Raw genomic sequence first — 14,378 nt, 5'->3', positions numbered from 1 at the left:
GAAGAATATTCACATCGATGGATTTTTAATTTTGCACGGAAGGTTTGTCCTGATTCCGCTCCTGGGCAAAAAATTGTTCGAGATATACCACAAGATAGGTGCGATCTTGATTCCGAGTTTTCGATGGTAGAATTCTCTCTTGCTCTCCTTTCATGTAACAATTCTGCTCCGGGATCGGATAGAATTAAGTTCAACTTGCTGAAAAACCTTCCTGATGTGGCGAAACATCGCTTGTTGAATTTATTCAATCGGTTTCTGGAGCATAATATTGTTCCAGATGATTGGAGACAAGTACGAGTTATAGCTATTCAAAAACCCGGAAAACCCGCGTCCGACTTCAATTCGTATAGCCCAATAGCAATGCTGTCTTGTATACGGAAATTGTTGGAGAAAATGATCTTGTTTCGCCTTGATCGATGGGTTGAAACGAATGGCCTACTCTCAGATACACAATATGGGTTCCGCAGGGGCAAGGGGACGAATGATTGTCTTGCTTTGCTTTCTTCAGAAATTCAAATGGCTTACGCCGGAAAAAAACAAATGGCTTCAGTATTCTTGGACATAAAGGGGGCCTTTGATTCTGTTTCAATAGAGGTTTTGTCAGACAAATTACATTCTCGGGGTCTGCCGCCTCTATTGAATAATATGTTATATAACTTGCTTTGTGAGAAGCATTTGAACTTTTCTCACGGAGATTCAGCAGTAAGTCGGGTCTCTTACATGGGCCTCCCCCAGGGCTCATGTTTAAGCCCCCTTTTGTACAACTTCTATGTAAGCGACATCGACAATTGCCTTACACAAAATTGCAGCCTATGACAACTTGCAGATGATGGAGTGGTCTCTGTCGTAGGATCAACAGAATCCGACCTACAAGAACCCTTACAAGATACTTTGAACAATTTTTCAACCTGGGCCATTGGGCTAGGGATCGAATTCTCCACGGAGAAAACAGAGATGGTGGTTTTTTCTAGGAAGCATAGACCAGCAAAACCAAAGCTTCAACTTTTGGGTAAACCGATCACTCATGCTATGTCATTCAAGTATCTTGGGGTTTGGTTCGACTCCAAATGTACTTGGGGGGCCCATATTAGGTATCTGAGTAAAAAATGTCAACAAAGAATAAACTTTCTTCGTACAATTACCGGCACCTGGTGGGGAGCCCATCCCGAAGATCTTATAATGTTGTATCGAACAACTATTCTCTCAGTGATGGAGTATGGCAGTTTCTGTTTTCAATCAGCTGCCAAAACACACTTAATTAAACTCGAGCGAATTCAGTATCTTTGTCTCCGTATTGCGTTGGGATGTATGCCCTCAACGCATACCATGAGCCTCGAGGTTTTGGCAGGCGTACTCCCACTAAAAGATCGCTTCAATTTATTATCTCTTCGGTTCCTCATCCGGTGTAAGGTTATGAACCCATTGGTGATCGGAAATTTTGAGCAGCTGATCGAGCTAAATTTTCATTCAGGATTCATGAGCTCATATCATGAATTCATCTCCATGCAGGTTGATCCTTCTTCGTATATTCCCAACCGTGTTTGTTTTCCTGACTACATCAATTCCTCTGTACATTTTGATCTGTCCATGAAGCAAGATATCCATGAATATTCAGATTATCAACGATCGAGGATCGCTCCAACGATCTTCGATGCAAAGTATGGGGGTATCAGTTGTGATAATATGTACTTTACTGATGGGTCCACTATAAACGAGTTCACAGGATTTGGAGTGTTCAACAAAATTTTCAGCACCTCCCATAGTCTTCAGTTTCCTTGCTCAGTGTATATTGCTGAATTGGCAGCGATACACTGGGCGCTGGACAGCGTCGCCTCACGACCTGTTGAACACTATTACATTGTAACGGATAGTCTTAGCTCCGTCGAAGCTATCCGTTCAGTGAGGCCGGAAAAGCACTCGCCGTACTTCCTTGAGAGAATACGAGAAATTTTGAGTGCTTTATCCAGACGCTGTTATGTCATTACCTTTGTGTGGGTCCCTTCTCATTTCTCAATTCCGGGTAATGAGAGGGCTGACTCATTAGCAAAGGTAGGTGCGATTGAAGGCGATATTTATCAGCGTCAAATCGCCTTCAATGAATTTTACTCTTTAGTCCGTAAAAATACCATCGCTAACTGGCAACGCAAATGGAACGAAGATGAATTGGGCCGGTGGTTTCACTCGATTATCCCTAAGGTTAGCCTCAAACCATGGTTCAAAAGTCTGGACTTGAGTCGGGACTTTATTCGCACTATATCTGCGTTTGTGGCCGAGGTTACCACGACATCGAACACGTTGTTTGGTCGTGTGAGGTGTATCTTGTTGCCAGATCGAATTTAGAGAACTCCCTTCGGGCTAGAGGAAGGCAGCCCAATGTGCCGGTGAGAGATGTGTTGGCTCGGTTAGACCTTGATTACATGTCCCAAATATATGTTTTCCTTAAATCTATCGATGTTCGTGTGTGATTATCCTTATATCCTTATACCCTCCATTTCTTCCTTTGTGAGTAATTGGTCCGCTTGCTATAAACAGGAGAATGAAATGTAAATTCACAATAGATGTACGAATAGATTTAAGAATTGAGTGTGTGTGATTATCAACATTGTAATAATTTCCTTATACCCCATCCTTTTCCTGAGAAAAATATGTCACCCTTCTAATCTCGAGTCCACCGCGAGTAATTGGTTTCCCACATTACTAACCATAGATTTAAGAAAATTGTTCATATATATAGTTTTAAAAATATATTTAAGATTTCGGCTCCTTATAACTTATGTAACTGAGCCTGTAAAAATAAACGAATTTATAAAAAAAAAAAGAACGAGAATCAAACTCGAACCCCCGGCATGTTAAGTGTGACGCTAACCACTGGGCCACGGGGGCACCAATGGTAATACTTGCAAGTATCAAATATCATGCTACATGTTATTTAGTATTGTCTTATAGAATCGCACCTCTAGACATCGTTCGTACAGCGAAAACCAACCAGCGTTTGCCACAGCATGCATACAGAGTCATACATTGGAGGTTTGAAGCGACTAAGAATATAAACACTTCTCTTCATGTTGTGCTATTCTCAAAAGAACCGCTTCTGTAATTATTACTGGTCTCGAAAAAAGTTACATTCCTTTCTCATGATCGAGATAAGCGCAGCTGTTACCTCAGTGGAGAAAGTTTTGCTACTGGCAAGCGATTCCCTATCACATACAAAATTCTAGAACGACATTTACTATCTTGGTGACTAAATAAACGAAATAAATTCTGTCTGTTAATCTCAATAATTTCGAAAAGAGTTGCATTGCTTCATTGTAATGAAGGTAAGCGCAAATGCCATCCTTGTTGAAGGCAGTAAAAAAAGGCGACAAGCTGAATTGTGGGAACTAACGTACAATTCTTCCTCAGATCCTCTTTCGCTGTATATCGCCAATAGTAAAGAAATTCGTGGAAAGTTATCTCGACGATGGACCATATTTTTACACCGCGGCAGATTTGGGCTTGGGATCAATGCGTCTAAGACCAAATACATGGTAACAGGAGGGACTGATCGCAACCAAATTCTTCTAGGTAGTAGTGTGGTGACGATGGCGATGATCTTGATGTGGTAGACGAATTTGTCTACTTTGGCTCGTTGATAACAGCTGGGAACAAAAACAGTCGTGAAATTCGAAGATGCATAGTCAACGGAAGTCGTGCCTACTACGGGCTTCGCAAATCTTTGAGCTTCAATAAACTTCGACCCCGTACGGAATCCCTGATTCGACCGGTTGTTCACGAAGCATGGACGATGCTCGGAGAGGACTCACAAGCACTTGGTGTTTTCGAACACCAAGTGCTCAGAATAATATACGGTGGTGGACCGGGAAACGGAGTATTGAGAAGAAGAATGAACCACGCACTGGCGCAACTCTACGGCGAACCCAGCATCCAGTAAGTCGCTAAGGCTGGACGAGTGCAATAAGTGCAAGATTGCTGGTCAGCAATCCAAATTAGGCTTTTTGAATGGCCTGAATCCCATTGAAAATTTCTTTCAAATTTTGCATTAGTTTCTGGAATAAGATAAAAGGCACTGAATCAGGATAAGGCAGCGGATTAGTTACGACACGGGACGAATTCCCTAGTTGACATCTCCGGTTGCTAAAATATAGCTTGTGTCTCGGATATTAATTGACACACTGATTAGATATGATTTAGGTATAATTTTTAATCAAAGACGTTTTGTAGGTAACAACTTGGAATGTTGTATATTTTTTGAAACATGCTTTATTGTATATCTTCTTATGACTTCTGCAACATAACATTGAATATTTGAATATGATAGCCTGTCGTTTTCGTTTTATTTTCGGAAACTAATTTGTTAGTTCAATATAAAAATATGATATATACCTAATAAATAGATTACCATTCAGTCACATGAGCCCCCTTTTCGACCGCCATAAACTTCGCCAGCCAGCCGGTGCCCCCAAAGTTCTGAGTCTGTTTGTACAACACCTGCATCACGCTGCCTTCACTTCTGAAAATGGCCGGAGTCTCTCCGCCGCAATGCTGCCGCACAACTCTTCTCGTGTCCCCTCTCGTCTCCAACAGTTGTACATAATCCGTTCCACACGTTGTTTTGCTGCCCATATCGAAAGTATCAAACTTCAACGCAACCTGCATATTATTGGGAACGGAAATTGTCCAAATGCACTCGATTCTCGTTCGATTGTTGTTGGGATACAACGGGCTGCTGAAAACTCCTCCATAATTGAATAGCTCTCCTCCACACCCCCTTCCTTGATCGGTTGCAACATATGTTATGTCGAATGTGCTTGACCCATAGTCTGCTCCCTCTCGGGGAATATTAATCCGGATCGCATTTCCCTCCGAAAATATTGGATTTGGCAAGGCATGTTGGCATAGCGACGCCAACAGTTTATCTGTTCCTAAACCATCGTAAATTTTGATCGCTTGTTTGTCACATTTGGTATAATAAACGAAAAAGTTTGTGAAGAACAACGCAATTGTATAGTTTTCGGGCACTTGGATGGAAACCGTGCAATCTTCCTGTTTGTTCATATAAAAACTGCTGATGCGACCCTGCAATCTCGTGAAGTTTCTACTGCAAACATAATTCTGCTGGGCGCTCAACCGGAAGCCCTTGTTTTCGACCGAAGCATCGCTCTCAAATCGAACATAGATTTTGTTCGATGAAGAATGATAAACGGAGGGAAGTGTTGAGTCGCCACAATAGATGTGATGCCCATTTGGGTTACGAGTGCCCTTGAAGGAAAACAGTAGTTGAGCGAACTGGGTAGATTGAATGTTAAGGACTACTTACATGATAGAATGACGCTGTTTTAGAGAAGGTTGATTTGCCTCTGAATAACACGTCCTCGCCGAGGCCTTCGTATACAATTGATTTCACCTGTAAATGAGACAAAAAAAAAAGATCATTTAGAAATGGAACATCCATTTTTGACGTTTGTAGCATTTTATTTTGTCAGAATTGTATCATTTCGATAGTGTTTTGTTGGTTGTAAACAGATCTACATGGATACCCTAACAACGGTTTTGCACATTGGCTGCTATAAGTTCTAGCAGAGTACAAGAAGCCTGCCACGTTATCAAAAATTCTACAAATCCTGTCCCAGATGGTATCCCTTCTATAGTGTACAAAAAGTGCTCCAGCAGTCTATCGTCGCCTCTGAGTCTTCTGTTCAGCCAATCACTGTCATGTGGAACTTTTCCAAAGGCATGGAAAAATTCTTTTGTTTTCCCGGTCTTCAAAAAAGGTTGCAAAAGAAATGTCAATAACTATAGAGGGATCGCTAGCCTTTGCTCGGTTTCCAAACTTTTTGAACTGATAGTTCTGGACTACGTCTCCCATGCCTGCAGCAATTACATCGCTGATGAACAACATGGTTTCGTTCCCAAACGATCTACATCCACAAATCTAGTATTGTATACCTCATTCATCGCTCGCTCTCTACAGTCACGCCAACAAATTGATGCTGTGTATACAGATTTCTCAGCTGCATTTGACAAGATAAACCATGAAATTACCGTCGCCAAACTACAACGTCTTGGATTTCATGGCAACTTTCTGAACTGGCTACGTTCGTACCTGACCGATCGTGTGATGTCAGTGAAAATCGGTGACACTGTATCTTCTCCATTTCGAGGTACATCTGGCGTACCTCAAAGAAGTCACCTTGGCCCTTACATCTTTCTACTTTACCTCAACGATATTAATTTCTGTCTGAAGTGCCACAAACTCTCTTACGCAGATGATTTCAAACTATTTTGCACCGTTAATTGTCTTGATGACGCAGCATACCTACAGCAGCAACTCAACATTTTTGATGAATGGTGTAACATCAACAGGATGATTTTGAATCCAGCAAAATGCTCAATTATCATCTTTTCGCGGAAACGTTTAGCTATTGCCTACCCGTATAAATTACGAAATGTCATTGTGAACCGGGTTATGGCCATCAAAGATCTTGGCGTCATTCTCGATTCTAAGTTAACATTTAAAGAACACGTAGCTTATATCACCAGTAAAGTATCCAGAGTCCTAGGATTCATCTTTCGTGTTACGAAAGATTTCAGGGACATACATTGTTTAAAGTCTCTATATTGTGCGTTGGTCCGCTCAATCCTCGAGTATGCTTGTGTGGTATGGTCGCCTTATTATCAAAATGGCGTTCAGCGAATCGAAGCGATTCAACGCAAATTCGTTCGTTTCGCTCTGCTTTCGTTGCCTTGGAACAATCCTTCAAATCTTCCAAATTATGAAGATCGCTCTAATTTAATTGGACTAGACTCACTAAATCTACGTAGAGACGTCGCTAAAGCGATATTCGTATCAGACCTGATCCTCTCAAACATCGACTGTTCTACTCTTCTCCAATTAATTAATTTTAATATAAGGACACGAACTTTGCGCTCTCATACATTCATTTGTGTCCCCTCTTCACGCACTAATTACGGGTATAATGAACCCGTTTCAAGTATGTGCCGAGTTTTCAACCGTTCGTACACTTCGTACGATTTTAACTTGACCCGTTCACATCTGAAAAGGATTTTTTCTAATGCCCTTAGATATTAGGTAGAATTTAAGTTAGATTTAAGTATATCATTAGGGCACTCTTGTTCAGGCCTGTTGATAACAAATAAATAAACATCTTTCGCATGGGCTCGTCGAATCCATAATTTGTTCGTGAGGGACGGTTGTATAAAAAAACATGCGAGCGTAAATTACGGCGGCGGCAGTTTATGTTAAGACAGCTTAACAACGAAGAGCAGTCGATGTTGCCTTGAAGCAAGTCCCCAATGAAGTATGCGAGAGAGTCATGCTAAGGAAGACGTCTCAGAGCAAATCGGATAAACTTTCGTTGAATTGTTTCGATGCGGCTCACTTCGTTCTGGTAGTACGGGCACAATACTACAGCTGAATATTCCAATATGGGTCGAACCAAAGAGCAATACAAAGGCTTAAGGGACATCCTTGATTTTTTTGGCGAAGCGGAACATGAACCCGAGTTGAAATTAAGCTTTTGACACCACGTAGACGACGTGGTCCTTGAATGTAAGCTTGGAGTCAAGTAGTAACCAAGATCCTTGGCCGTCGATTCCCGTTTCAAGCTTGTGTCCTCTAGAACATAGTTATGTTGAATTAATGCACGTTGTCTACCGAATGAAAATATGGAGCATTTCGATGCATTGAGTGACATGCGGTTTAGTTGGCACCACACGGCGAAAGCTTCCAACTGTTACTGTAGAAAAACAGCATCGCTCGGCTTCTGTATCACGAGATACTGCTTGAGGTCATCGGCGTACGACGTCGTTCATGTGTAGCAGAAACAGGAATGGTCCTAGGGGAAGGGAGGAGAAACGTAGTTCTCAATTTTGACAGACATGCTCCGACCAGTCAAATAGGAAGATAGCCAAGGTCAGCAGGTTTAGTCAAAGCAATGTCGTGATTCATTCTATCGAATGCTGCAGAGAGGTCTGTGTATATAGCATCTACTCGATGGCCTTGTTCAAGTTCATGGATGATGAAAGAAGTGACCAAATTAGTAGTCGTCGAGCGCTTGGGCATGAAACCATGCTGATCCACAGAAATGCAGTGAGCAAAGTTTTGAGCCAATCTTTCGAGAATAATTAGCTCGAGAAGCTTCGATGTAGCATTTAAAGCGGCTATTCCACGATAGTTAGGTACAGTCCTTGTGCAACCCTTCTTATGAATCGGAAAAACGTAGGATTTTTTCCAGCAGGATGGGAAGTCACCCGAACTCAGGGAGAGATTGAAAGCGTTGGCTAGAGGTGTTGCTAGAGCAGGCAAGCAGCGTTTCAGGAACAAGGACGGAATGCCATCAGGACCGGAACCCTTTGAACATTTACTTACTTATGGTTGAATATTCCGATATGAAATATTCACAAATAATCATCTCTCAGTTTGAGGGTTATTCCAACAGATGACGCACGTTTGACGACACTTTCCATGATTCATTAATCAACCGAGATATTAAGTGTGAAGAAGCTTCACTATCTTCCCTCAGCTCTGATTTGATTTGATTTGATTTGATTTGATTTGATTTATTAATCCATCTGACTCATAGTCTTAATGAAAATAACTTAACCTAATGATGTGGAGGATGTCTAGAGCGGAGGATTTTCTGTCTAAACACTGTCGAAGACATATCGAAATCAAACAAATGTGACACTTCGTTGAATGCTCTTGTCATAGTGGACATCGGCTCAAAGTAACCGAATAGCGAGCGGTGGAATGGAACAGCCAGCATCTGATCCAGAGTTCGTCGTTGAATCCGGGTGGGAGCGTTCAGTGACATTTTTGCAAGTAGGCTGGGACAGTCAGCTTCTCCATTCAAAATCTTCGCTGCAAAGACTGCTTGTTGAACAGAGCGTCGTTGTTCAAGGGTATCCATTCCCAGCAGGCGGCACCGATCAATATAAGGAGGGAGATTAATGCGATCCCTCCAAGGAAGCAAGCGCAGGGCGAAACGAACAAATCGTCGTTGTATGCGTTCAATCCTGTCGATCCAAATAGCTTGATAGTGACTCCAAATCACTGACGAGGATTCAAGGATTGATCGAACCAACGAACAGTAGAGCGTTTTGAGGCAATGCATGTCAGTGAACTCTTTAGTTGTCCGCATGATGAGTCCTAGCAATCTATTGGCACGATCAATAGCTATGGAGCGATGATCATTGAAGGTCAGCCTAGAGTCAAGCCGAACTCCTAAGTCTGTTACTTGATGCATTCGTTCAATAACTATATCATCAATTTTGTACTCCCAGTGGATCGGATTGGCAGAGCGACAAAATGTTATCACGGAGCATTTGTTAATACTGAGCATCATGTTGTTCAGTTTACACCATTCGACAAACAGATTTAACAGGCATTGTAGGTGAACGCAGTCAGCTGGGCTGTCGACTACGTTATAGATTTTGAGGTCATCAGCATACATCAGTCTACAACCAACACCCAATAGAGCTGAGACATCGTTGATGTAGAGTGCAAATAGTAGTGGTCCGAGGTTACTGCCCTGCGGGACGCCGGAATGGTTTTGAAACCATGTTGAACTATATGAGCCAATCTTTACACAAAGCTTCCTGTCGTAAAGGTAGGATTTGAGCCAGTCCACATAAGCAGCCGAGGCACCAAGTTTAGAGAGCTTACATAGCAAAATCCGGTGGTCAATTCTATCGAAGGAGGCTTTCAGATCGGTGTAGATAGCATCAACTTGTTTGCCATTCTCCAGGTGGTTAATACATTCGGAAGTGAATTGGAGCAGATTTGTTGTCACTGACCTAGAATCCGTGTTGATCCGTGGAGATGTAAGCTTTCGATTGAGAAAATAGATGACCGTACATGATAGTCTCAAACAACTTAGAGCCAGCACATAGAGATGTGATTCCCCTGTAATTGCGCACGTCATGTTTATCGCCTTTCTTATAAACAGGGAACATATAAGATTCCTTCCAGAGCGTGGGAAATTTCTTCTGTTGTAGTGAGAGATTTAATATGCGACACAGTGGCGAAGTTAGAATTTCAATGCATTTTTTGAATACGACAGCTGGAATTCCATCGGGTCCAGGAGCTGTGGACGATTTTAATTTCTTTGCTGCAGTATGTAATATTTCCTCGGTTATGACCGGTAGACTCAAGTCACACATACTACCCGGAACAGCGGATGCAGCAGACTTAGCTTGGCCCATTGTTGCGCTAGCAGTATTGAAAACGCTTACAAAATGCTTTGCGTAGAGTTCACATTTATCCGAAGCATTAGTTGCAACTTCATCAAACAGAGACACCGTAGCAGGCACACCATCGATACTCTTGCGTTTAGAGTTGAAAAAGTTCCAGAAACGTTTAGGATTTCTATGGAGGCTACTTTGCGTTTTGGCAACGTATTGCTTATAAAGAAAACAGTTGAGAGTCCTGTATGAATCGTAGTCTCCGGTAATGACGCTGACATGCATTCTTTTTGCGTTTTAGAAAATGAAGATGTGCATTTCCCCAAGGCGGTTTGGCAGGCAATCGCTTTTTTGGAACGTTAGAAGCAAGCCACTGTAAAATAGGATTGCTAAACTTCTCCACGGCAAGGTCCACATCAGTGCAAGACAAAGCATCTGTCCAGTCAATATCGGCCAAAAAAGCATTCAATGCAACGAAGTCAATGCGATTGAAATCCAGTTGGGGAATGTCTTCGTGCTCAAACAATGACTCGCTGCCGCTAAAGACGAGTGTTATTTCTAACGGTGGATGAGGACGATCGATTTTCACTATTGCAACAGCAGCTTCGTGAACAATACATGAATCAGCATTGGAAAATACGAGATCAAGAATGTGATTCCAAGGATTCAAAATTCCGCAAAATTGTTTCAGATTCATCAAGGCCATGTTATCTAGCAAGCAGGCACTTGCCGTTTCCACGCTGTTGGTATCAGCAGTTACAAAGTTTGACTCTTCAGATTTCCACAGGAGATTAGCTTGATTGAAATCACCGCATACGATGATTGTATCACCATCGCGGGTACAATCAAGAGCGTTATTAATTGCATCGACAAAACGCCTCATATATAAAACGTTAGCACGCAGTTCGGGTGGGATGTATCCGGCACAAATGAGTAGGTTCGTGTCATCGATTTGGACTTTTGTGAACACTAGTTCGAAATCTAACTCAGCGCTGCACATAGGAGATGAAGCCAATTGACGACGAACTGATGGGAGAAGCTATTATAGATACAGTCGATTGAATGCTCTCGGCTTAATCTTTCGAGCTGTTTGGTTTGCTTGTTGTATTCATGATATATTTTTTTCCAATTCATTTATTTGTAAGGCTCAATCACATAAGCTTTGCGGAGCCGCCAATTCAAGATTTGTTTATACAAAATTTCAACTTAAATCTATGTTTAGTAGGCTTCGACCGATTACTCGCGGTTTACTCGAGGTTAGATGGACACCAATTTTTGTGGGACGGGTCAGGTTAGGGATATGGATATGAGGTATCATTGTCTCAACCGAGGGCTGCCGCACGCACTGTAGCATTGTGCATAATGACCAGGGATAGCATCTGGTGTTCGACTAGCTGTCGAGAATGGGCGATGGTGAGATGAGGGGACAAGACAAACAAACTAATAACGAGAAAGAAAAAAACACAAAAGCATTAAATTCTCATACTAGACCGTTTCACAAATATATAGATCAACTGCATATAGCAGATGTCGCGAGTTCCCAACACGTCTCTGACAGGAACATAGGGTTGTCTTCTTTGGGTATCAAGGGCATTCAAAACATACTCTCTGGCCGCGTGATTATCCGTACATTGCCAAACTGCGTGATCGATGTCATCGTAACCGTTTCCACACCGACAGACATTGCTTTGATTTAAGATTATTTAGAATAATTGAATATAACCACCGCCCAAGACTTCCAGTGTCCCAATTGGTTTGCCAATTCAAGATGGAACTCTGACACAGTAATTGGAAAAATTCATCGTATGAAATCTGTCTATCAAACAATTCGCCTTCCTGAGCACCCACCTTTGCGAGAGTGTCCGCCTTCTCATTGCCAGGGATTGAGCAATAAGAGGGGACCCATACAAAAGTTATCTTATAAGATTTTTCGATCAGCGCACTCATCTGCTGTCTCACTTTTGTGAGGAAATAAGATGGGTGCCTACTAGGTTTCATCGATTGGAGAGCCTCAAGCGAACTGAGACTATCCGAGAAAATGAAGTAATGGTCTGCAGGCTTGTTGGAGATCATCCCCAATGCGAAGTCGATTGCTCAAATTTTCATTGAAAACACCGAAGCCAGTGGATCCATTAAGGCGAGACCCATCAGTGAAGTATCTTTTCATGCAATTGACTTTTTGGTACTTTGGCTCAAAATACGGGAAATGAAAGTTGGTCGAAGCTGATCTGAAATCCCAAGTATTGCTTGTTTCATCGACAGATCGTATTCAATTGAGGAACTGCTGATGGTGAAGTGAGCACGGTCTGGAGTAAACGATGGAAGACAAATATCTGACGAAATCTAGTGGTGATAAATTCTCATAAACCGAGATTGTATATTGAGATGAAGAATTGTTTGAAAGTTTTCAATCACAAGTGTGTTCGTGACTCCGCATTTTACATGTATTCTGAGAGAAAGTTCCCAGAATCGGTTCTGTAGAGGAGTTGTTATGCGTTGAGTGCATACAGTCGAGAGCTATACGTAGACAATGATATTGAATTCGTTCCAATTTTAGAAGGTGACTTTTAGCTGCTGAGAGAAACCAGAAAGATCCATACTCCAGAATAGATAGAATAAATGTTTTATAAAGCGTTCTAAGATCTCCCGGATGAGCTCCCCACCACGTGCCGCAAATCGAGCGGAGAAAGTTGACCCTCTTCTGACATTTTTGCTTCAAATACGTAATGTGGGTATATCCATTGCATTTTGAATCAAACCAGACACCAAGGTACTTAAATGTCAATGATTGGGTAATGCTTCTTCCCAAAAGCTTAAGTTGTAATTGGGCTGGGGACCGCTTTCGAGTAAACACTACCAGTTCAGTTTTCTGCGGCAAGAATTCGATCCCTAAGTTCCTTGCCCAGGAAGACAAGCTATCTAGGGAATTTTGCAATGGTCTTTGCAAGTGATCGGCATGGAAACCTCTGACGGAAACCACAGCATCATCTGCAAGCTGTCTTAGCGTGCAATGTTCTGCCAAACAACTGTCAATATCTTTCACATAAAAATTGTAAAGAAGGGGGCTGAGACATGAGCCTTGAGGTAGACCCATATAACTATTTCTGGAAGTTGTCAGTTGTCCCAGGGGGAAGTTCATTTGCTTTTCTGACAATAAATTGTACAAGAAGTTATTCAAAATTCCAGGAAGTCCACATCTGTTCAGATTGTCTGGCAGAATTTCTATGGAGACCGAATCAAAAGCTCCCTTAATATCCAGGAATACTGAGGCCAGTTGCTCTTTGTGCGCAAAGGCCAGTTGAATATCTGTAGAAAGCAACGCTAGGCAATCGTTTGTTCCTTTGCTCCGGCGAAACCCAAATTATGTACTTGATAGCAAATCGTTTGTCTCGATCCATTGATCGAGTCTTCGAAGAATAATTTTCTCCAACAATTTTCTAATGAGCCAGTAACCGCGTTTTTTTTGCTTTAACTAATTGTTTCAGCTGTATTTCAAGCTTTGAATATTCATCGAAGTGTGTGGATGTTCCATGTCTACAAAAAGCTTTGAAAGCATCAGTTTTTCAAATTTGTGCATTCATCGTCCCAGCCAGGAGTGGCTGGCTTTCTTTTAAACGAAGCACTTGGAACATTTCTTTTTTGTGCTTCCAGTGAGCCTGATACAACAAATCGACGAAGAATCGATATTCTTCCAATGGTTGAAGTATATTTATTGATTCGACACCGATCGTTACCGCCGTTGCAAATTTTTGCCAGTCGATGTTCCTTGTTATGGCGGGTTTACATTAGGGAGATCTATAGCTATAGATGGATTTATTCACGTGAATATAGGTGTAAACGGGTGAGAATAAATATGATACACTTATTCGAGGTATATATAACTTGAATAAATTCAGCATATGTAAACGCTTGTGAATTTCTCACTGGTGAGAAATCACTAAAGTTGGATGCAGTTCTACTTCAGGTGAATAAATTCACCGAAAATATGAATATATTCATTATAGAAGTTCACGCTAGTGTAAACAGTTGATGCGATTTCTATAAATCTCATCATATTTCTTCACATGAATATATTACTAGTCTAAACCCACCCTTAGGTCAAAAGGAACTCGAGATGGATCAGTGGATTGCGAACTACACTTGATTGATAAATTGATTGGCAAGTGATCGCTACC

At 41.7% G+C, this 14,378-nt stretch overlaps 1 protein-coding gene across 1 annotated transcript in view; it reads right to left on the bottom strand.

The window, feature by feature from the left end:
* Window positions 1–4,181: 4,181 nt before the first annotated feature.
* The window catches only part of LOC129771912 (cubilin homolog), a 53,795-nt gene continuing 43,598 nt past the window's right edge, over window positions 4,182–14,378 (bottom strand). The window contains exons 13-14 of the mRNA XM_055776048.1: window positions 5,318–5,404; window positions 4,182–5,259 (exon numbers count right to left, since the gene is read on the bottom strand). Coding sequence (XP_055632023.1) covers window positions 4,396–5,259; window positions 5,318–5,404 — 951 coding nt within the window. The 3' untranslated portion in view covers window positions 4,182–4,395. The remainder of the gene's footprint in view (window positions 5,260–5,317; window positions 5,405–14,378) is intronic.

Source organism: Toxorhynchites rutilus, chromosome 2 (genome assembly GCF_029784135.1).
Source record: "Toxorhynchites rutilus septentrionalis strain SRP chromosome 2, ASM2978413v1, whole genome shotgun sequence".
NCBI lineage: Eukaryota > Metazoa > Arthropoda > Insecta > Diptera > Culicidae > Toxorhynchites > Toxorhynchites rutilus.
The sequence above is the reverse complement of the archived record's forward strand: the minus strand, read 5'-3'. Positions and strand labels throughout refer to the sequence as shown.